This window comes from Gekko japonicus, unplaced genomic scaffold, assembly GCF_001447785.1.
Source record: "Gekko japonicus isolate JY-2015 unplaced genomic scaffold, Gekko_japonicus_V1.1 scaffold44, whole genome shotgun sequence".
NCBI lineage: Eukaryota > Metazoa > Chordata > Lepidosauria > Squamata > Gekkonidae > Gekko > Gekko japonicus.
The window spans coordinates 154577-178716 of NW_015174845.1; the positions used below are offsets into that span (position 1 = coordinate 154577).

General features: G+C 47.1%; 2 protein-coding genes across 2 annotated transcripts in view; both read left to right on the plus strand.

Annotated features, from left to right (window-relative positions):
- Window positions 1–4111, plus strand: part of LOC107121530 (cholesterol 24-hydroxylase-like) — a 43663-nt gene extending 39552 nt beyond the window's left edge. The window contains exons 14-16 of the mRNA XM_015424442.1: window positions 428–494; window positions 1577–1754; window positions 3841–4111. Of these exons, the coding sequence (XP_015279928.1) occupies window positions 428–494; window positions 1577–1747 (238 nt within the window). The 3' untranslated portion in view covers window positions 1748–1754; window positions 3841–4111. The remainder of the gene's footprint in view (window positions 1–427; window positions 495–1576; window positions 1755–3840) is intronic.
- Window positions 4112–11004: 6893 nt separating this feature from the next.
- LOC107121535 (extracellular tyrosine-protein kinase PKDCC-like) lies at window positions 11005–23442 on the plus strand. Its single transcript, XM_015424447.1, has 7 exons — window positions 11005–11503; window positions 13379–13501; window positions 15602–15873; window positions 16428–16507; window positions 16621–16725; window positions 17909–18085; window positions 22986–23442. The coding sequence occupies exons 1-7, from the start codon at window positions 11042–11044 to the stop codon at window positions 23165–23167; spliced, it is 1401 nt and encodes a 466-aa protein (XP_015279933.1). The 5' UTR covers window positions 11005–11041; the 3' UTR covers window positions 23168–23442.
- The last annotated feature ends 698 nt before the right edge of the window (window positions 23443–24140 follow it).

Consider the following 24140-nt stretch of genomic DNA (forward strand, 5'->3'; position numbering starts at 1 on the left):
TCTTCACCCCCCCCCCGCTGGCTGGGGAAGGGAACGGGAGGCTTTTGAAGATGCCTCCCCCCCTTTTGCTTCTTCTTCCGACATCACTTCCAGTGATGTCAGGGGGCGTTGCATATGCTAATGAGCTGTTATGCTAATAGCCCAGTAGTTCATTAGCATATCATATGCTAATGAGCTCCTGCAGCTCTTTTTCTAGGAAAAGACCCCTGCATATAAGAATTATTCTGTGTATGTAATCCAATCTAGTTACAATGGGTACAAGCCTCCTGTTTGTTTCATGTTAGTCTGTCTTGTAGATTCTCATGTCTGTTTGTTTTTCTTTCTCTGTAGAAAATTAATAAAACCTATTTTTTAAAAAGAAAATATGAAAAGTCTTAATAAATTGCTGTAACTATATTCAATTGTCTTCCTTGAATGTATTTTTCAGGCCCTACTATTCCTATTTCCCGTTTTCTTTGGGGCCTCGTTCCTGCATTGGGCAGATATTTGCACAGGTAAGATGGTGGCCATTGCTGGAAGTGGGGGACTGTGAGATGTTTGCTTATTCAGAGCATGTCTGTGGTTCAGAGGGGCAGTAGAGGCAGCAAGGCTATAGAGGTAGCAAGGTCCGTTTCTGTATTCTTTGCTCTTGTCTGTTCTGCTGCTGTCTCCTTATTACCTAGAATGCTGTTCTTAGGGGTTCCGTCCTTCCTGCTCACTCCTTCTCTTCCAGCTTCTCTCTTGAACCGATATTTGGGCCGGGCGTGCTCTGTTTCTCTTCAGTCTTTCTCCACCTACACCTAGATAGACAGCTAAAATTCTTTCTCTTACTTTCTCCTCTTGGTATGATACTTTTCCTGTGTCCTTCACAATAAAGGGCTTCTATTTCTTTTCTCAAAGCAATAAGCCTAGTGTGGACTTTATTCTCAAAGCAGCAGCATACCCCTTCTGTTGTGTGTCCATCGGCCCAACAACCATTAGGGTTGCTCAATCTTCCCTGAAGGCGGTCACTGCCCTTTTGAAAGCCTAGGACATTTTGAAGGGCGGGCAGCTGTTGCATCTCCCATTCTGCTGGTCTCTTTGCCAGAACTGTCCATCACTCTCTCCTGCTTTTAGTAGAAGGAGATATAGCGGTGGAAAGCACTGCTGAAGCAGCAGGGCAAGACAGACAGCCTCCTGTAAGATGCTTTGCAGCCTTTAGAAGAATAAGAAGAGACTGGATTTATACCCCGCCCTTCATTACCCAAAGGTGTCTCAGAGCGGCTTACAAACTCCTTTCCCTTCCCCTCCCCACAACAGACACCCTGTGAGGTAGGCGGGGCTGAGAGAGCTCTGACAGAAACTGCTCTTTTTCGAGAACAGCTGTGCCAGAGTTATGGCTTGCCCAAGGTCATCCAGCCAGGTGCAAGTGGAGGAGTGGGGAATCAAACCCGGTTCTCCCAGATTAGAGTCCACGCACTTAACCACTACACCAAACTGGCTCTCTCTTTAGCGGGAGTGCATTGCGTGGGTAGACACAGGGTTGCTGTTCTGTGCCATCCTGTGTCAAGAACTTCTCGGGTCAGCTCACTCTGCCAGTTTTGTTTGTTTGTTACAGATGGAGGTTAAAGTGGTGATGGCCAAATTTCTGCAGAGGTTTGAATTCCAGCTGGTTCCACCACAGAGCTTTAAAATCTTGGACACGGGGACCTTCAGGCCATTAGACGGCCTGGTCTGCAGACTGAAGCCACGCAACACTCTCGCTTTTGAAGATTATGCAGGACATTGATGATGGGGTAACCTCCGTTTGATTTTGGTATTGCTACTGGGCCATGGTGAAAGGCATTTCATAGACCCATCAAGAGCAGAGGTCCATCAGTGGCTATTAGCCACAAGGTATAGATAGGGACTCTGGGGCAAGTGATGCTCTGTCATCTTGGTGCTTGGGGGGTCAACAGTGGGAGGGCTTCTAATGTCCTGGCCCCACTGGTGGACCTCCTGATGGTACTGGTATTTCTGGCCACTGTGTGATATAGAGTGTTGGACTGGATGGGCCTTTGGCCTGATCCAACATTGGCATCTCTTATGTTCTTATGTTCTTATGATTGGAACTTCTCATTCTGGAGTTTGACCTAGGGTTTTACAGCCTGCCATATGCATTAAATGTTAAGGTAGTGCCATCTCAAGCATTCTTTTAAGTTCATTGAAAGTCAGTGGGCTTAGAAGGGTGTAAGTCAAATCAGGATTGTCCTGCCAACTGGAAAGGGTTGACATCATTGGAAGGGCTCGACAAAGGGGGTCCCGGCGATTCTGCAAAATTGAGTGTTGCTGGAAGACAACTCTGAGTTGTTGTTCAGAGATGCTAACTTTTCGTTTAGCACTGTATTAGAATGATCACAAGTGAGAACCCGCAAGGACTTGTGGGAGGCATCTCATTTCCTCCTCCCCCACTTTTTCCTCTTTCCCGACAGCCCCCATAGCCTTTCCCTTTTTCCTGCTGCCTTCTCTCCTTCTAGGGTTGCCAACCTGGAGACCTCTTGGAATCACAATGGTTCATCTTCCGTCTGCTCGTGCAGCCCCACATTGGGACTGCACTTGCACAGGCTGGCTGTGGGACATTTTTTTTTTAGCTTAAAACTCCGAAGAGGAGGCGCCCTGCCCCTTTTGGAGCCGATGCACGCACAGGATTCCTGCCCAGTGGGAAGAAATGTGCTTGCACATGAAAGCTTATACCTTGAATAAAACTTTGTTGCTTTTAGAATAAAACTTTGTTCTGCTGCTTCAGACCAACGCGGCTACCCGCCTGAATCCAACTTTCTCCTTTGTTATGCTCAACTGACCTAACCATGCTAATCTGTAGCCTCACCATTTGGACTAATGGTAAATGCTCTACATTGGACTGCCTTTGAAATCAGCCTGGAAATGACAGCTGGTTCTGAATGCAGCAGGCTCAGCTAATCTGGTATAGTGGTTAGGAACGCGGACTCTAATCTGGGAGAACCAGGTTTGATTCCCCACTCCTCCACATGCAGCTGCTGGTGTGACTTTGGGTCAGTCACAAGTTCTCTCAGAGCTGTTCTCTCAAGAGCAGTCCTTGGAAGAGCTCTCTCAGCCCCACCTACCTCCCAGGGTGTCTGTTGTGGGGAAGGGAAGGGAAAGGAGATTATAAGCAGCTCTGAGACTCCTTTGGGTAGTGAAGGGCAGGGTATAAATCAAGTCTCTCCTTTTTCTTCTTCTATTGTCAGAAGACACCCCGTGGAGACACATTGGTTGGCAGTTTGTTTCCAAGTTTCCAAGTTCAAATTAAGGCACTGGTTATCACATTGGTTGGCAGTTTGTTTCCAAGTTCAAATTAAGGCACTGGTTATAACCATTGAAGCTCTTCACAATTTAGGGCCTACATATTTGAATACCAGCTGTCCCCATATGTCTCTGTACATCAACTATACAGTCTTCAGGCTGCCACATTCTGGGTGTTCCCTGCATAAGGTAGCCTGCTTGACCGTGTACTAGAGCACTTTCCCTCTCTGGAGTGGCTCCTGCCTTGTGGAACAGGCTCCCTGAAGGGGAGGTGGGCTCCATCTTTAGAAGTTTGGAGGCACCATAAGGCTGTTTGATGTGCAAGGCCTTTCACGTGGACATTATATTAGCCTCGTTCTCCTAGAACAGCAGCAGGGAATTAAATCTCCAAGAGATCAGGACCATGGCAACCCAAAACAGCCCTTGGGGTGTCACATGCCTCAGTGGAGTAACACTCCCTGGGGCCATTTTGGGTGGGGAAAAGGCATAGTAGGAAGGGAGGGGGCTGTGGTTCAGCGGAAGAGCCTCTGCTTTGCATGCAGAAGGTCCCAGGTTTAATCCCTGGCATCTCCACTTAAAAAGGACCTGGCACGAGGTGATGTGAAAGAACTCTGTCGGAGACACCAGAGAGCCGCTTCCAGTCTAATAGACAATACTGACCTTGATGGATTGATAGTCTGGATTCATTACAAGGCAGCATATTGTGCGTTCATGTGTGAAGTATGAAAGCCCTTCCCTGGTTTCTGGGAGGAAAACTAAGTCCAGGTAACTCAAGATTCTGCCTTTATGTCTGAGAAGAATGAGAGTTGTTGGGAATTCCCCGACCCAATTTATTAAAACCTGTAACCTCTACTTTGGCCTTAATGGGGTTTTTCTTGTATGTTATGTTTTTAATCTTGAAATCATAAGCTGCATTGAGCCACAAGGGTAAAATCAAGTGTAGCTATTAATAAATAAATAGAGAATAAAGTTCTACATTGAGCTCTAGCCTGTGTTTAATCGCACCCAGCTTGGCTTTCCTTCGTCTACATCCTGGCCTACACTCCTGCTGCTTCATTGCCCGCAAAGTACATGTCAGTCTAGAAGGTTTTAGTCACACAGAAACAGTGGTGTCCACTGCCTGAGAGCGCCTTCTTCCAGAAAATGGCCAAGGCTTTGCAAATATTAACAGCCATTCCAACAGGAAGCTCACCAAAGGCCACCAGGAAGCCATGTGGAGTTTTTAGCTGTCAGGAGTGGAACATTCAAACTGGTCCTCTGCCTTGCAAGGAGGGACTGACTGTGGGGTTTCCCGGTGATCTGTATTAGGACCAATGATTGTTAGTTTCTTCCTAAATGATCTGGAATCGGGCTGAGCAGTAAAGCAGCAGATGATGCCAAATTATTCAGGATGGTGAAAACCAAAGCAGATCATGGAGAGTTCCATGAGGGTCTCTCCAGGACTGGGTGAGAGAATCAATGTGGCAAATAAGGTTCAGTGTAAGTAAATGTAAAGTGATGCACATATTGGGGCCAAAATGCTAATTTTAGGTATACACTGATTGGAATTGAAACTGTCATTGACTGACCAGGGGAGTGATCTTGGGGTCATGTTGGATATCTCAATGAAAATGTTGATTCGGTGTCTGGCAGCAGTGAAGTGTGACTTATGTGCTCAAAACCTTTAGGAAAGGGATCAAAAAGAAAAGAACCAGTGTCATAATGCCCATGTAAAGATCTCTGGTATGATCTCATTCTGGTCAGCCCTTCTCAAGATGGATATTGTGTAGACAAAAGAAGGGCAGAAAAGGGCAACCGAAATGATCAAGGAATGGAAACTTCTTCCCTACAAAGAGAAGCTAAAGGTTTGGGCTTTTCACTTAAAAACAAGCTGTCTAAAGAGAGGACATGACAGGAGTTTGGGAAGTTATGCATGGTGTGGAGGAAGAAAATAGGCCCTTTCCTAAAGAATGTGTGGGCTCCCAATGAAGTTGGTGGGGAGCAGATTTCAAGACAAAATAATTTACTTCCCCTGATGCACTTTCTTGTCATCAGGAAGGACTGCTGGGGAGGGGGGCAGAATGCAGGAAAGGTCTGGTCCTTGTGTTCATGGATGGCTGGATCCAAACTATGGTTTCAGATCTTTTTTTTTTTAGATTTTAAATTTAAAAATTTAGCTTGAGAAAATTTAGAATAGAAAGTTGCATAAAAATACATCTTACAGAAATAGTAAACAACAGAGGGAGCAACATCATTAAAACATAAACCTTTGAAATGTTCAAATAATCATGGTTTCAGATCTGCATTGATGCACTTACCATTGTTAGGAGAGTTGCCTGCATTTGGACAATCACACCAACTAGTTAGTTTAATTGAATCCTAATTTTGTTTTGTTTTTTGGCCCCCTGTAGGGGATTTTTTTAATTTGCATTTTCTAAAAACTACAACGAAATTTGGGAAGGGGTCTACAAACTATGGGAGAAAGTAAAGAAAACCCACTAAAAACCCAAGATATGGTGATCATACATAATGCTTATAAAGTTTGCTTTTTGCTTAAAATTCACTTAAAGTTTGTTGGATGTGGTCAGCCATGTTCTTCATACAAAAGCTACAATCAATTACACCTGCACATCTACCTGAATAAAAAGAAATTCAATAAATGGTTATTAATCAGTTATACAGAATTCCAGAAACATCAACAACTCATTATCCTTTTTCTTTCTCAACTGGTAGCTTGTTTTGGGGGCTGCCCCCCACCCAATTCCGAATCTGAGTTCTTGTCAGAAGATTCCACTGCTCCCTCTTCATCACTCCTTCGGTGCTGTCCTCTTTCTTTTTATCTTCTTCGCCTGCTGGTCGGTTTTGTTGCTGCAAAAAATCCAAAGCCTTTTCAACAGAGTCAATTTTTTCTTTTTTGTCCTTAAATTTGAAGATTATGCCTTCCGGGACATTCCATCTGTAGGGGACTTTGTTTTTTTCTGTAAAAATAATGCCAAGTCTCAATTGAATCCTAGTTTTGTATGATTTCTTTATCAAGCTCTGGTAGATATAAAAGGTACACAAGAGTTTGTGCAGATGAAGATAATATCACTCAAGCGTTCACTGTGAAAACTCCCCCCCCAAAAAAAAACCCCCTTATTTTGATACACATCTGCTCTTCTCCCCTGTGTTGGGGGAAAAGTTTCTTTAGAATAGTCCCTGATCTAGATGGCCCAGGCCAGCCGGATCCCTTCAGATCTCAAAAAGACCACCAAGAAAGTGGCAAACCACCTCTGAACATCTCTTACCTTGCAAACCCTATCGGGTCTCTGTAAGTCCGTTGCAACTTGACAATGCTTTCCACCACAAGTTTAGAACAGAAGCTGGATTTGCACGGCACTGACCGGCTGGTCCTTCTATCACTTTTTCACAGAATGCCACCCCACTCCCTAAGTTATCATTCGGTAGTTTGGATTTCTTTTCTCTTGACGAGTTGATGTCCCATGTGTACCCCCACTGTCATTTCAGTTGGTCCTGGAAGCATATTATTTTAAGGGGTCTCTGTAAGACAGCTTTCTTCTCCATACAGCACCAACCCAGCAACTAAACCTCTCAGGAAAAGTTCCCCCTTTCTTTAGCTTTGCTCGCTAGCAACACTAATGTTTGGTCTAGTGGACTGTGCCTCTTACAGCCCAGACTGCCCTGCATCTGTGGTGTGTAGAGAGGCAGAGGGAGGATTCCGTGAAGACAACAGGTGAGTGACATATTGCTTGAAGATCTTCAAGGTGTGTAGGCATGCTCAGAATTGCACATTCCTCCTGTAACTTCTTTATCCATTAACTAGATTTCATTGAAGCCACTGACAGCCAGCATGGTAGAATGGTTATAGTGTCAGGCTAAGACCTAGGAGGCCCAGGTTTGAATCCCTATTCTGCAGTGAAAGCATGCTGGGGTGACCTGGGGAATGAGGAAATAGTGATATCAGGGCTTGTTCATGCACACTTTTTCTAGGTTACCAACCTCCAGGTGGGGCCTGGAGTTCTCCTGGTATTACAAGTGACTACAGAGATCAGTTGTCCCTGCAGGAACGGACAGCTTTGGAGGGTGGACTTCATGGCACCACATCCCTGTGGAACTTCCCAATCAGGGTATCAGTAGCTCCTGAGTGGGCATCCAAACTCCTTGAACCCCCATTTCTTTCCTATCCCAGACAGGCAGTTGAACGCTGATTTCGCTCCAAAGCACTGCATGTATGGAGTCCTACGAAAGCTCTGTCTTTGTGCAATGCAATTTATTATTTTAATACAGGTTGTGTATATAGCAACACCAGCAATGAGCACAAGTCATCACCAAGTGAGTCTGATAGCCAATTTGGGATTGGCAGGACTGCTGCCAGAGGGACTGAGTGGACAAAAATGGGGGGACGGGGGACAAATCAGCTGGAGGACCCATGAAGCCAGTGTTAAGCTGCATCCAGGCAAACCTCTTTCCATTTCTTTTTAATGCAGTTCTGGCTGCAGCCACTAGGGGTGCACAGAAGTAAAAGGCTTTCTACTATGGGCTTGATTTCCCTTTCTCCAAGACTGAAGCCAACTTGTCTAACAGATCATGCTTAAACCCATCAACTAATCCAGCAGTGAAGCTAGACAAGCAACCCCCGGTGATGGCTGCTACACTAACGGGCAACCTGCAGCCTGCTAACCAACCTGCAGCTATTTCCCAAGTGTGGCCCCCATCTGCAGATACCTAAACCCGTGGATCGGGACCACGCTTTACCACAAACAGATTTTTCTGCAAACTTGGGGTACTCCCTAGGTTTGTGGTAAAAATCTGAAAAATTAAAATCATTGGGGGGTTTAAATCCTTCCCGAATTAAATGTACCATTGAGCAGCTGGAAAAGGGCCAGGTGCTTGCTGCCACTGCAGGTGGCTGCGGCAGCAACATAATCTGGAAGCTGCTGGCAGGCCCAGCCACAGTGGTGGAGTTGGGGAGTTGCCGGCTGGCCTGGCTGTGATTGGAGTGGAGCCCAGAAGCCGCTCCAAGCAGTGTTCCCTCTAAGCTGAGTTAGTGTGTGCTAGCTCACCGTTTTTTAGCCTCCGGCCCACACATTTTTGTCTCATCTCAGGAAGGATGGCTCCAGAGCAAACTAATTTTATGCAGTAGCCAAATCGCTCACTCACAACTTTAATGCCGGTAGCTCACAAAGTAGAATTTTTGCTCACAAGACTCCACAGCTTAGAGGGAGCATTGGCTCCAAGTTGAGCTGCAGCGGCAGAGCCCAGCCATTGCTCCAGGCCTGGCCTCAGATGTGGTGGAGCCTGACAGCCCCTCCAGGCTCTGAATTGCTCTCAGACAACACCACTGCTCTGGCTGGACTCCAAGGGAGTCACACTGGACAGCGATGGACGGAGTGGGATCTTCCCTGCAAGTTTCGCAGGGGGCCCACTTGTTTTCTATAATAGTCTAGCGTTTTCCTTCATTTCTCTCCCTCTTTTTCACACTTTTCTCATTCATTTCTGTCTCCTTCCACTTAATTTTTCCATGTCTCTCCTCCCCGTCCTTTATTTTCACTTCTTGGTCTCAAGACCTCCTCATCCCTATCCTGCTTGGCAACAGAATGTACTTAAAAGTAGTATAGTAGCAAACTTGTTAATATTATGAACATAAGAGGGGGGAATTAGTTTCCCACACACACACAATCTAACAAAGTAGTAAAAGGATGCTCCCCCTCTCCTCCACACTTTACCTGCACGCTAATAGAACATTAGTGGTTATACATGTGGAAGAGAAGTTACGACTCCCGGTTCTAGCACTGGATTGTTAATCATAGAATCGCAGGGTTGGAAGGGGCCATACAGGCCATCTAGCCCAACCCCCTGCTCAATGCAGGATCAGCCTCGAGCATCCCTGACAAGGGTTTGTCCAGCCGCTGCTTAAAGACTGCCAGTGAGGGGGAGCTCACCAGCTCCGTAGGGAGCTGATTCCATTGTTGCACAACTCTTACTGTAAAAAAAGTTTTCCCTAATATCCAGTCGGTACCTTCCCACCTTTAATTTAAACCCATGATTGTGAGTCCTCTCCTCTCCTGCCAACAGGAACAGCTCCCTGCCCTCCTCTAAGTGACAGCCCTTCCGATACTTCAAGAGAGCAATCCTGTCCCCCCTCAACCTCCTCTTCTCCATGCTGAACATTCCCAAGTCCCTCACCCCTTATCAACCTTGTCACTCATTTTTGTGCTAGTGCAAGGTCTAATATTATAATCTTTTTAATACAGAGGTCATTTCGGGGGAGGGGGATCGCAGTTCCCCCGGGTGAGGTACGGGGGCGGGGCACATGACGAAGCCCCGCCCCCTGCTTCCGGCCGTTCCGCTTCCGGCCCTCATTCAGCCAGGAGGAGGCAGGAGAAGAGGGAGGGTAAGTTGCTTCCTCCCTGCCTCTCCCCACCCCTGCCTGCCTGGGGCCAGGGAGGGCCTTCGCGGGGCTTCCTTGCACTCCCACCGGCCTTGCAGGTCCACCGCCGGGCCCCTCATGGGGCTCGGCAGTGGAGCTGCAAGGCTGGCGGCGGCAGCCAGGACCGTTGGGGGTGGGGTGTGTGGCCTTATGACACACTTCCGGTGATGTCAGGGGGTGTGGCATATGCTAATGAGTTATGCTAATGAGTTCCCCTAGCTCTTTTTCTACGAAACGACCCCTGTTTTAATATAATTAAAAATTAGATTTATAACAAACACCATACCCAGTCTTTCTCCCCAGTGGGGACCCAAAGCAACATTGTTCTCCTGTCCTCCTTTTTATCCTCACAACAGCCCTGTGAGGTCAGTCTGGCTGAGAGTGTGTCACCCAGCAACCTTCCATGGCTGTTTGGGGATCTGGGTATTGGAGACACTTGACAGGTTGCTTAAAAGCTCTCTTATTGCATGTTGTCTGTCGTGAAGGGTGCTCCAGTTCCCTTCATTTTTGGCACTGTAACATTCTGGGGTTAGTGGCCAGTTTTCAAACATGCAGCGTTATTTTCTAAGTTATGCCTGCCGCAGAGACCCTTTGCTTCAGTTGCAATTAGCACAGTGTGGTGGTGGTGCTTTGCCTCACCTGGGCGAGGATTTCAGTTTTGGCCCTAGAACTCCCACAATCATCCTGAAGCTGGTGGCCAATTTTGAGTCTCCTAGCTTTATTCTGTGACTAGTTATACGGGCCAGTGTGGTGGAGTGGTTAAACTGTCAGGCTGGGATCTCTGAAACCCGGATTAAATCCCTGCTCTGCCATGGAAGCTGGCTGGGTGACCTTGGGCCAGTCACACACACTCAGCCTAACCTATCTCACAGGGTTGTTGTGAGGATAAAACAGAGGAAGGGAGAAGGATATAAACGGCTTCGGGCCACCATTGAGGAGAAAGGTGGGGTGTGAATAAATAAGCAAACATGAACAGATAGGCCCATTCTTTTATTACTACAGAATTATGGTAACAGCAAGCCAAGTTTTGTTGTTTTGTTGTGATATTTGGTTTGGGGGGGTGGGGGGAGATGGAATCTTTGTCCAGAGGCTCACGGTGGCTCCCAGGGATTGAGCAGATCTCGCCCTCTATCCTGGCTCTGCAATCGCACCCTCGGCTAACCCTAAACCCCCATGTCGGCGAGGCTCCGGTTTTTTCCGTGGGGAGCCCGCGAAGCGCCAAGCCCGCGAAGCCCTGGGCGGGGTCTGCCTGCGTCCCCGCCCGCCGGGCGTCACCCGTCCTCCCTCCCTCTCCCTTCCCAGCCACCGCCGAGGCGCCTCGTGGTGGGAGTCGGCTGCCGAGGCTGACTCGTGCGCTCTGGCTTCCCGCTGGCCATGGCAGCGGCGCTGGCGGTGGCGCTCCCCGCCCTGCTGGCCTTCGCCTTGGTCAGCTCGGGCCCTTGGCGGCTGCCGGGCCCCGAGCCGCCTCCGGGCTTGCTGCGGGAACTGGAGGGGCGGCAGCGGGACCTGGGCCGCTTGGCCGCTGTCATCCGGGCGCGCGTTTCCCCTGCGTCGTCGTCGTCGCCGCCGCCTCCTCCTGCCTTGGGTTGCGCGGACGTGGAGGGCGCGGCGGGCGTCAGCCTGGTGGGCTCCGGCATCACCAAAGTGGTCGTGAGAGCCGCGTTGCCGCCCGCCGGCCGGGAGGTCGCCCTGAAGTCCGTGCACGGCGGCGGCCGCGACGTCAACCGCTGCGTGCAGCGCTACGGGCACCCGGCGGGTTGCCACCGGCTGGCCGCTTACAAGCTGCTCAAGGAGGCGACGCTCCTCCAGAGCCTGGAGCATCCCGGCATCATCGAGGCACGTAGGGCCGACTTTGGGAACGGGAGCGCCTGGCAGGCGTCGGCCCAAACGGGCGTCCGGGTCGACGGCTTTGGTAGGGTTGTCAGTCTCTAGGTGGGGCCGGCTGGAGATCTGGAATTGCAACTGATCTCCAAGTAACAGGGATCAGTTCCCCTGGAGGAAACGGCAGTTTTGGAGGGTGGATTCTGGCATTATACCCCGCGGAGGTCCCTCCTCTCCCTCAAACCCACCTTCCCCAGACTCCACCCCCCCCAAATCCCCAGGAATTTCTCAACCTGAAGTTGGCAACCCAATGCTGTGGAGAACGCGTGTGGCGGGACGCTTTGGCTTAAAACGCCGTTCGGATTAGTGGGGTTGAGGCGCGAGGTTAGCATTGCTGCGTCCTGGCCGCTGGGAAGGGAAAAGCGCAGCTGCGGCATTGGCTGGACTGTGGTCGTTCGTTTGCAACGAAGTTTAGTTAGTAAAATGAGTACCTTGAATTGAATCGAATTGTGCAAGCATGGGCTCCGAGTCGGCAAAAGCTTGCTTATCTCTGTGCAGCCCCCCTTCTGCTGGTTTCTGCTGCTCTGGAAAGAGGTTGTAGTAGGCAACCCTGTTGGTCCAAAGTGAAAGCCAGGAGCACCCAAAAATGACCCAAAACACTGCCAGCTTTTGAATTCCACAGGACATTTCATCGGGCTGTGTTTGTGTGTGCTATTAATAATTGCACATGAAGATCACATTCCATCCCCTGACCTGTCATCTTCTACTTTCTGATTATACTTCCTGTAGGATTTCTTCCCCCAGCAAACGTTTCTTCCTTATGAAAGAGAAGCAAGTCTTTTATAGATAACTGGACACCTTTCCACCCCAGTGATGATTTTTGCATTGCTTCCCTAACTGGCTGCTGGTTCATCCCTTTTCCTTTTTATTCTCCCCCCCCTCCCAAGCACATACAAACACACATTTTTAATGTCAGGTTTGTGCAGCTGCATCCAGGAGTCCATTCAGTATTTGGTGCTTTCCAATTTCTTCTGTTTCAAGTCCATCTCAAGATAAGAGAGAGCTAGTGTGGTATAGTGGCGAAGAGTGTCAGACCGGGATCTGAGAGATCCAGATTCAGATCCCCACTTGGCTATGGAAACTTGCTGGGTGACCTTGGGCCAGTCACACACTCTCAGCCTTAACCTACCTCATAGGGCTGTTGTGAGGGTAAAGTGGAGCAGAGGAGAATGATGTAAGCTGCTTTGGGTCTCAATTGGGGAGAAAGTTGGGGTATAATTGAACTAAAATAAATCCTCCTTCTCCCCACCCCCCATCAGACAATGCATCAAGCTTATTAGGGTGTATATTGTGGGCATCCATGTAGTAGAATTTTTTTAAAAAAGCTTTAAAAACTCAAATCTTGTTTTTGTGAAAGAAGCCAAGCTTACGTGAATGGGGAACTCTTTAATCACAAGTATCAGATAGATAAGAGAGCCTCTGTATCCGGCAAACTGCATCTGAAGTCTCCCTCTGGTTAATTATTGTTAATGGCCCGATAGAGCTCATAAGGCAGTGGGAGAAAGCAGATTGTGGTTGCTCCAAACAAGAAAATTGCCCTTGGCTGAGTTAATGGTAAACACACATCAAGGGGAATGCAGTGTTCTCAGGGCGGTGTAAGCACTCAGAACGCTGGCTAATTAAATTCATGATTTACCCAGTGTCAGCATGCTTGGAAGCAAATGTGTAAGAAGAACTCTTTAACTATGGTGCAATCTTTGCTGAGGAATTAGTCCTTGTATACCATTCCTTCCTTCCCTCCACACATATTTATCTTCTAAAAAGGAGGAGATACCTGTGTTTTCTGTCTGTATTAATATGACACTGTGCTTCTTTTTTTCCTTTCCCCAGCTGAGAGGTCAATGCTATGATGGTAGTGCCGATCCTGAAATGAAGATCACCACTATCCTGGAGCTGGGAACACCCTTGGAGATGATTGAACTTCTGCAGACCCCCTGGGAAAAGAGATTTAAAGTAAGCAAACAACACCAAGCCATGTTTTATCAGTTGCCTTTAGACCTCAGACCGAGTGCAGAAATCCCAGGAGGGGCAAATGGGTTTCTTTGTTGCTGCCTTCTGTGTAAAGCCTAGTTTGAAATAAATGTCATTTCAAAAAAAATGTATCTCCAATAAACCAGTGGTTTATAAAATGGAAGACGGAACAGCTGTCTTCTCTGTGGGAAAGAACCCTCTGCAATTTCAAGTACCTAATAGGCATTTTTGAGAAAGTGCCAAAAAGGGCAGTCTGACCAATCAAGTGGCTGAGGCACCTTTCCTGCAAGGAAAAGTTAAGAGTTTTGGGGTGGATTTCTAGTTTAAGGGAGGGGGAGATGAATAAGCAAGCCTGATTTAAAAAGTTATACTTGGTGTGAAGAAAGTAGGTAGAGAACTTTTTCTCCCTTTCCCTGCTTATTTACTTCATTTATAATCTCACCTCTTTCCCCAGTGGGAACCAAAAATGGCTTACGTGGTTCTTCTCTATTTTACACTCACAACGGTCCTGTGAGGTAGGCTAGGCTGAGTGTCTGTGACTTCCCAAGATCACCCAGCAAGCTTCCATGACACAGCGGGGATTCCAACCTGAGTCTCCCAGATCCTAGTCTAACACCCTAAGTGCTACACTCAAGTGACTCTCATTCTTTGGGGGGGACTGAAGAAACTGATGGTAGATTTAGAACAGTCAAACATGGGTAATTGTTCACACTGTGAATAAGTGCCTTTTATAGAGCTCTGTGTTACGGGACATGGGGATGTCCACTTACATAGGGGGCTTGGTAAATTAGACAGATTCACAGAGGAGAGAGTTCCATCAATAGCTATTAGCTGTGATAGCTAAATTGGATGTTCATGTTCAGAGGCAAAGGATGTCTGGCTACTGGTTGTGGGGGGGCTGCATCCCTGTATTATTTGACTTCACCCTGAACACCTGAAACTGCCTTATGCTGAATCAGATCATGGTCTACCAAGGCCAGCTTTGTCTACTTAGACTGACAGCAGCTCTCCAGAGTCTCAGGCAGAGGTCTTTCACTGCAGCCAATGTGGTGTAGTGGGTAAGATTGGTGGACTCTAATCTGGAGAACTGGGTTTGATTCCCCATTCCCTCTCCACCTGACACCTGCTGGGTGACCTTGGGCCAGTCACCGTTCTCTCAGGACTCTTTCAGCTCCACCTACCTCACGAGGTGTCTGTTGTGGGGAGAGGAAAGGAAAGGTGATCGTAAACTGCTTTGAGACTCCTTAGGGCTAGAGATGTGAAGGCCCGGAAAAAACCCGGAAAAATTCGGGGGGGAAACGGTTTTTTCCCCGTTTTTTTCCTGAAGCTTTTTTGTTTTTTTTCCGAAAAATTGGAAAAATTGAAAAAAGAAAAGAAAAAAAATTGATTATGGAACGTTTTATTTTAACATGATGAATAAAATATTTTAAGGCAAGGTGTTCAAATATTTTTCAAATCATTTCATATGTATATATGGTATCAGATTGATCTAATTTCTGTGCACTGAGGACAAGCAAGTCCTAAGTTACAAACTGAACTCCCCAATGCAAGAACAAGATGCATTTCTTCCTTTAGGAGGTGCGATTGTCAGAAGAAAATAAAAAAGTTTCAGTTTTGTTTTTGCATGTGGGTGGGTATTCTGTTTGTAATAATTGTTTGGATGCACTGTATTTTTAATATGCTAGTTGTGATAATTTCATGCCAAGTAAAAATGTCCATAGTCATATTTTATGTTCCTAAAGTTCCTAAAAAAGATGACTTTCAATCTAGAAAAGACAAAAGAAATGCTAATGTAGCATTTTTTCAATTTTTCTGAAAAATTCCGTTTCCCCCCGAAAAAAACCGGGTTTTTTCCCGAGCTTCAAAATTTCCGGAAATTTTACATCTCTACTTAGGGCAGAGAAAAGCAGGGTATGAAAACCTACTGTCCTCCTCCTCCTCCTCCCTTAATTCTAACCAGAGATGGTGGAGATCAAATCTGGGACCTTCTGCATGCTGAGCAGATGCTCTGCCACTGAGCCATGGCCTTTCCCCATCATTCACATGCTCTCAGGCAACCAGTATTCATCTTCTGCTTTTCAGATCTGTCTAGATCTGGTGGAATTGCTCTACTACTTGGCAAATTCTCCCCTGGGTTCCATCACCCTCCTGGATTTCCAGCCTAGACAGTTTGTGATCGTGGATGGGGTCCTGAAGGTGACTGACCTGGATGACGCAAGCACTGAGGAACTGTCGTGCCAGACAGATGAGGACTGTGTGTTAGAATTCCCCACGAAAAACTTTTCTCTCAAATGTACCATGCGTGGGAAGTGCGAAGGAATCAACGAGAGAAGAAATCTCTTCAATGCCTACCGGTATGTTGGGCAGCGTTAAAACTAATTACTGATGAATGATTCCCAGGAGCCTGCCTGGTGTAGTGGTTGGCATATCAAACTGGGCCTGGGAGGTTCAAATAATCATTGATAGCATTTTCGCACACAATAAGTAAACGTACTTTCAATGTGCTTTGCAACTGGATTTTACTGTGTGAAATGGAACAATCCACTTGCAAATGATCGCTAAAGTGGATTGGTGCTTTTTTCACCTTGTGTGAAAGGGCTGTCTTCTGTCACGAAGCTCACTGCCAGTCTATACTATCTCAGCTAGATTTACCTCACAGGCTTGTTGTGAAGCTAAGAGAGAGGCTGGGAGAAGCGTGCACGCTGTCTGGAGCTCCTTGAAGTGAGGGCGTGATGAAAGTGCAGTGTGTAGAGAGATCTCATACACGTGGGGTGGGGGTGCACTGAATCTGAGAGAAAATGATGTGACCAAAATGCCCAGTCAGGGACATATCAAACCATGCTAGCGTCCAAGTCTTAAGGAACGTTGCTACAGCTTAAAATTTTTTTGTCCTTAAACTTTGTTATAGGTATTTTTTCACTTACCTCTTACCACACACGGCGCCCTCTGTTTTACAGCCCATTCTGAAGGACATCCTGAATGCCACAGGTAAATATGACATTTTGAAAGTTTATTTGAACAAGAGCTGCTCTTGAGGCATCTATCTCCTGAAAAACCACTTCATCTTTTCCTACCCACCCTGTCCTGTTCTGTCAATGTAGGTGATTTACGATATGGAGTAAATGAAACGCTGAGAGCTTTTCAGAAGGTTTTGCATTTGTACAAGTCTGGACTTTACCTGCAGAAGAAGCCTTCCCATCTAAAAGGTACAGAGGATGATTTAAAAGCCTTCATGCAATTTATTTTCAACTAGGGTTGCCAAGACTAGGTTGGAAAATACCTGGAGACTTTGGAGGTGGAGCCAGGAGAGGGTGGGGTTTGGGGAGGGGAGGGGGCCTCAGCATGGTCCAATGCCACAGAGTCCACCCTTCAAAGCAGCCATTTTCTCCAGGGGAGCTGATCTCTGTCGGCTGGGGATCAGTGGTAAAAGCGGGAGATCCCCAGGCCCCACCTGGAGGCTGGCAACCCTAATTTCAATGCCAAACTTTAGCGCACATGCTAAGGAGACCAGAGATAGTGAGTTGTTTTAAAAGTTGAAATTGGGCAGAAGTTAATCATGGCAAGTCATTCATTTCAATGGGAATACCGTAAGTGCAACCAGCAGTATTCTCACACCCTTCTGACCCCATTGAATTCAGTGGATTTAGAAGGATGTAGCTCTGTTTAGGATTGCGCTGTAATTTTCTCAGGATTGGAGCCAGTGTTGAGTAAGATTTCTTCCAGGTGATTTCTTTGTTTCTCTCTTTATTCCCCCCCCCTTGATGTAGTTCTTTGGTTTAATGCTCAAGGTGATTCAATATGAGCCAGTTTCATTGTTCTCCTTTAAAGTGGGAACGGTGTAATACTTAAGGCAGAGACATTGTAACGGTTAGAAAAACCTTTCAGGGTTCAGTGACAGCCCTGATTGTAAATGGCTTTAAAAGGGAACAGATGCATGGAGGCTAGAGTTGCCAACCTCCAGGTGGTAGCTGGAGATCTCCTGGGATTACAACTGATCTCCGAGTAACAGAGATCAGTTCACTTGGAGAAAACAGCCGCTTTGGAAGGTGGACTGTATGGTATTATACCCCACCGATGTCGTCCCCCCCAAAAAAAAACCCTACTCTTCTTAGGCTCCGCACCCCCAAATATCCAGGTATTTCCCAACCTGCAGCTGGCAACTCTAGGAGGCTAAGTCCATCAGTGGCTACTAGCTGTGGTGCCACAACACAAAATTGATTGGCATTGTATTTCCAGTGAAGCTCTGCAAGTTCAAAGATAGATGAAATGGAGAAATGCAAGAAACAGGAAGCGGAATCCGCTTTACTTCCTGTTTCTCCTGGCTTCTTTTGTTCTATCTAACACAACTCTCAGACTTCAGCCAAATGCATAACTTCTTTTTCTTCCTAGAATATATTGCCTTAAAAGGATTCCATAGCGGGACTGCAGAGGACTACAAGTGCTGGCCCTCTTATAGCCACTCGGGGTGTGTGCTCTCGGTTCACAATGCAGAAGAAGCGGCAGACATTTGCAGTTCCCATTCTCAGTGTCAGCATTTTATCATCACTCCACAGAAGACATGGACAGGTGAGAGCAAAGGACTTAGCAATCCTCACAGACATGCACCTCGGTCACATGGGCTGGATATCGCGGTGTGTGTGTGTGTGTGGCTGTTTGCCCCGGAGCGAACTACTGCGCGGCAGCCGGATCAAACGTCCCGCCCAACATCCCGCCGACGTCCCATGGTTGGGGGGAGGTGCCGATCATACCTCACTCCTGCGGCACGGCAAAGAAGCGGCGCCACAGGGGTTGTATTGTTTTTTTTAACCCAAGTGTTCGCATGCGCCGTTGGGTGCTTGTGCACCCAAGAGACTTGACAAAAAAAAACCCTTTTACCGACGGGACATGGACAGGCGCCGGATGCCACGAGCTAACACTGGAAACGTGATCTGACGCCCGCCCTTGTCCCGCGGTTTCCGGAAACTAGCACCTCGGAGGTACTAGTTTTTTACAGCGCATCTTCGGAGTGAAGCCTCGGGTGAGCCACAGGAGCTGTAGGCTTCCCAGATGTGGCGTGCCTAATGCTCCGTGTGACCGGGGCCATGAGTCCTTTTTCCCTCCTAGAGATTGAAAAGGAGAGAGAATTCTGGTGTTTGTTTTTTTTAAGAAAAGGAGACAGTAAGTAGCCTTTTTAAAAAGGTGATGTTTTCAAAATCACAACTTGCAGATGGACTAGCCTTGGCACTGTTTTAGCTGATTCTCACAACTGCTGAGATTAAGTCCTGCTAGTTCCTGCGATGAGGCAGCAAGATGCACAGCAAGCTGACACAATTTGCACTACAGAACATCCTTTAATATTTCAGTCCATTTAGAAGACTGTTATTGACACTTAAAACTCTGAGGCTGGGTGGAATAACACATTTCAGTTAACACAGTTAGTCCAGTAGCATCTTAAAGACGACCAGGGTATAAGCTTTCGAGAGTCCAAACTCCCTCTGTCAATCTGCTGTTGGTCTCTGAGGTACTTCTGGACTCAAAACTAGCTGTTCTACTGCAGACCAAGATGGCTATCCTCTGAAACATTTCAGTAAAATGTGTGTGTAAAGGGCTGTCAAGTCACAGCTGACTTATGACGACCCCAGCAACGCGCTTTCAAGGCAAGTGAAAAGCAGGGGTGGTTTGCCGTTGCCTTTCTCTGCAGAGTCTTCCTTGGTGGTCTCCCTCCCTGCTTAGCTTCCGAGATCTGATGAGATCCGGTTAAACCATGCCTCCTTCCCTCCCTTCAGTAAAATACTGGTCCTGTTCTTTCCCCATCCTTCCAAACCATGTTTGGATCTCTTCTGATTTGCTGCCCTGAATGTTTTTGCCACTTTTTTCCCTGCATTACTAAACAGGTTCTGTATCCTCCACTCCAGAGACAGGTGCAATTTGTACAAGTCTGGAAGTGGAGTAATCTGTGTGGTGTGCATATAATTTAGGTCCGAAGAGTGTTGAGGGGTTATTGGGGTGGGGGGAAAAACAATAAAAGTGGGACCTGTTCTGATTATAAGAAAGTTTCTTCTGATCTCCTTTATCGGCCTAAATCCCCACAACAAACAAAATTCTCATGTGCCCTGTAATTAGCACCGATTATGGCCTTTCACTGAAGGAAGATCCAGTGCCCTTCTTTTTCAAGAGCATACCATCAATTATCTGATTTTTGGCTGACACTTCTGCAGTTGAGCTATTACCCCCTCATGTGAATAATGAGAGATGCAGATTAGTACGATCCAGTCATTACTATAAAGGATGATTCATTATATCATTATCTTAGGGAAAACTGGTATGGATGTTTTGTCTTAATGATCCCAATTATCCTTAATAATCCTTTATTAATAATAATCCTATTATTATTATTATTAATAATAATAATAATAATAATAATAATGGATTATTAAAACACTTTTATAATAATAATCCTTAATAATCCTTTTCTTTCTTTTGGAAACTTGTATGAAAATGCAAAGTGGGTAAATTTCACTAGCACGAGAAGGCGCGGTGGTCAGAGTGTTGCACTAGGATCTGGGAAACCCAAGTTTGAATCCCCACTATGCTGTGCAAATTTGCTGGGTAAACCTTCGGCCACTAACAGACTCTCAGCATAACATACCTCACAGAGTTGTTGTGGGGATAATATGGAAGAGGGGAGAATTTATGTAAGCTGCGTTGGGTCCCCGTTAGGCAGAAAGAAGAAGAATGTGCCATTGAGTCAGAACCGACTTGTGGCAACCCCAGCCACGGGGCGTTCTAGGCAAGGGAGCCGCCACGAAGAGCCGGAGAAAGAAGAAGAGCCCTGCTGTCTGGGGTGCTGGTAGGATGTCACCTCCCCTGTAAAGAATTGTGGCCCTAGATAGGTATAATGAATACAATGTAAACCGCTCAGAGCCCTTCGGGGGTGGTCTAGAAATTGAAGGTATAAATAAATAAAAGGGATGAGCAGGTGTGGTTTGCAATTCCCTTCCTCCACATAGCAACCTCAGTCTTCGTTGGCGGTCTCCTGTCCAAGTACTGATTATGGCTGACCCTGCTTAGTTCCCAAGCCCTGCTGTGCTCAAGCCAAACCGGGCTAATTGGGCTGCTACTGGGGAGAAAGCCAGGGTTTCAATGAAGTAGATAAATAAAACTGGATCATATTTATGAGCCAATTTGGTGTAGTGGTTAAGAGCGGTGGACTCTGATCTGGGGAACCGGGTTTGATTCCCCACTCCTCCTCCACGTAAAGCCAGCCAAGTGACCTTGGGTCAGTCACAGTTCCCTCGGAGCTCTCTCATCCCCACCCCCAGAGTGTCTGTTGTGGGGAGAGGAAGGGAAGGCGATTGTAAGCCGCTCCAAGACTCCTTTGGGTAGTGAAGGGTGGGGTATAAAACCAACTCTTCTTATTGTTATTATTACTATTGTTGTTGTTGTTATATGTGCATTTAATGTACAATATGCAGCAGGAGAAAAGATTACGCACACACACCCTGCACACCACTTAGACAAAACATGATCATATGAATATAACCCACACGTCTTAAGTGCAAGGTGTTCTCTACCAGTTTTGATGTGGAAAAGCTAATGTGTCAACAGGGTCTTTTTTCACAGTTGCCTTGAATAACATCGAGACCTATGTATTGTTGCCCTTTGTAGCTATGTTCAGATGAATTAAAGAGAAAAAGAAGATATCTGCAGGCTAACTTCTAGGAAGCATTTTACTAAGTGCAATTCCCTGAAGAAAAAATAAGGGGAGGGGACGTTTCAGTGTGGCCCCAATATGCCCATGTCCTAATGAATGTCACAGAGGGAAGGAGCAATAGCTTATAGGATGTAACACAACACCAGGGGGGAAAGGCCATATTTATACCCTGTGTTTCTTGATCTTTGGCACCATCAGTACTTCTAAAATACTGAGCTGCCAAAAATGATTTGTTCTGTTCCCCTCTTCTGCCCATTTTTCTCTCTTCCCTTTAGATCCAACATCTGGGCATCTCCCCTGCTCCTCTTCCTCCAGAGATACCATTCCTTATTATGTAGTTCCAAAACCTGGAGGGGCTGAGCTCCCAACCTTGTTCTTAGTGCGTAGGACTTTGTAATGTTAAAATAAAATAGTCAAAAGGTTCCTCTGAGCATATCCAGAGCAGTTTACCCTCTCCCCCACTGAGTAGACTCTGGGGCACGTCTTGGGTAGGTAATCCGGTCATGTGGGCCAATGGCCAGGCCATTGGAGTCTCACTATGAACACAGGGAACTGCTTTAAACTGAATCAGACCCATGGTCCATCAGTCAGTATTGTCTACTCAAACTGGCAGCCCCTCTCCAGGGTCTCAGGCGGAGGTCTTTCACATCACCTTCTACCTGGACCTTTTTTTAACTGGCGATGCTGAGGATTGAACCTGGGACCTTCTGCATGCCAAGCAGATGCTCTGCCAGTGAACGTAGTGTGTGCTTTAGAATACATCCAGCACTCTTGCAGCTGTGCATTGTGGGAAATGGCAAGCTGTCTGTCAAGGAAGCTTGTCTGCCATTTTTGGTCATTCCATTGATGAATCCTTGATAAACTCCCTGGGAATTCCAGGGTTCCTTAAAACGTAATTTGGAAACCATTGAAGAGTTACATAAAATAGACATTACAGTATTGCTGACATCTCTGGAGGGAGCGGGCTCATCTTTCTCTTTTTCTGAGACCCTCCCCATCCATATCTGGGTCTGTGCTCCAAAAGTGTGATGTTTGCAAACAGGAGTTAACACAGGTGTTATAATACAGATTACTTGTCATCATTTTGTAATGGAAGGGAGAAAATGTATATGCCCCATCTCCAGAGAGCTACTGAATGTATAACTTCACTGTTGCTCTTTCAGTATCAGACGCTGATCTGGGAGAGCTGGGATTGAATGCCCGCTCTGCCACGGAAGCTTGCTGGGTGGCCCTGGGTGCAGAGAATGCTATCGTAAGCCACTTTGGATCTCACTGGGGAGAAAAGCAGGGTATAAATATCTAACAGGGATATCTAAATAAATGCTCCCTCTACGCTGTGGAGTCTTGTGAGCAAGAATTCTACTTTGTGAGCTACCGGCATTAAAGTTGTGAGCCAGTGATTCGGCTACTGCATAAATTAGTTTGCTCTGGAGCCATCCTTCCTGAGCGAAGACAAAAATCTGTGAGTCGGAGGCTGAAAAACTGTGAGCTAGCTCGGACTAACTCAGCTTAGAGGGAACATGTCTGCTTTTCTTTCTCTGTGGGCCAGTTGGCCCATTGCTCAGTGGTAACACACACACAGCCCTTGTTGTGGGTGTGGCTATACAAGCACACAAGCGAATGCTGCAGAACTTGATGCACATGCTTGTGAAACCGAAGCCTTCTTTCTGGAATGCTTTTAGTGTTTTAATTGGTCACTTCATTTCAGCCAGTGTTATAAATATTCCCTAGGCTGCTTTTACAGATCTTGTCTCTTCTCCTCTCCACTGGCAGGGCGTCCGCTCGCTTTGTTTCAAAGCAGCTCGGCTGACTTAATCCCAGGCGGTAACACGGTGGTTTACATGAAACGATCTGCAGTCTCCAGGGGGAAGCCTCTAACAAGAAGCCCGAATGACTACAGAGATGTTGGAGAAGAAATACCCGCCGGGACTAATTTCGGCCCCCCAGGGAGATGACACGCTTTACTTCTGCTTAAGAACATGTTCTCTGTACCAACTTCACTTGTGCCAAATAGAGTCACTTCCCTGATCCAAATCAACATTCCCCATGGAAGGCGCAACCCCCTCCATGAAAAACCTCGCCAATCTGATTGTCTTTGCCCAGGCTCAGTGGTACCTGAGAAATACCTGCTCAGTAGTAGGGATGTTGACCTCTAGGTGAAGCTTGAGGATCTACTGGAATTACAGCTCGTCTCCAGACTACAGAGATCAGTTCCCCTGGAGAACACGGATACTCTGAAGGGTGGACTCTATGGCCCTGTGCCTCACTGAGGTCCCTGTCCTCCACAAGCTCCACCCCCAAATCTCTAGGAATTCCCAGCTGGGAGCAGGCAACCCTGCCCCTCCCCACGTCCCCCCCACACACACACACACTAGTTCCCAGTAGGACCTGGCAAACCTCAGTTTGGCTTCAACCACAGCTAGAATGTTACTGTGGACTGCTACCTGCTGCATCAGGAAACTAGAACATAAAATGTTCCATGGGGACACACTGTGGTACTGTCATTAGGGTGTCAGTTTATGACAGGGCAGGGTTGTCGGTCTCCAGGTGGGACCTGGGGATCCCCTGGGATTACAGCTCATCTCCGGACAACAGACATCATTTCCCCCCGGAGAAAATGGAGGCTTGGAAGGGTGGACTCTACAGCAATGTACCCCACTGAGGTCTCTCCTCTCCCCAGGCTCCATCCCCAAATCTCCAGGAGTTTCCCAACCTGGATCTGTCAACCCTACCCCCCATTCCCGGCCAGTTTCCAGCAACCCTATGACAGGGGGAGCCCCAAGTTCAGACCCTGCCCTCTGCCAGGGAGCTCACTGGAGGACCTTGGGTCAGTTTCACACTCTCAGCCTAACCTACCTTTTAAGGCTATTATGAGGAAGAGCCACATTTGCCTCCTTGAGCTCTGTGGATGAAGGATGGGAATAAAAA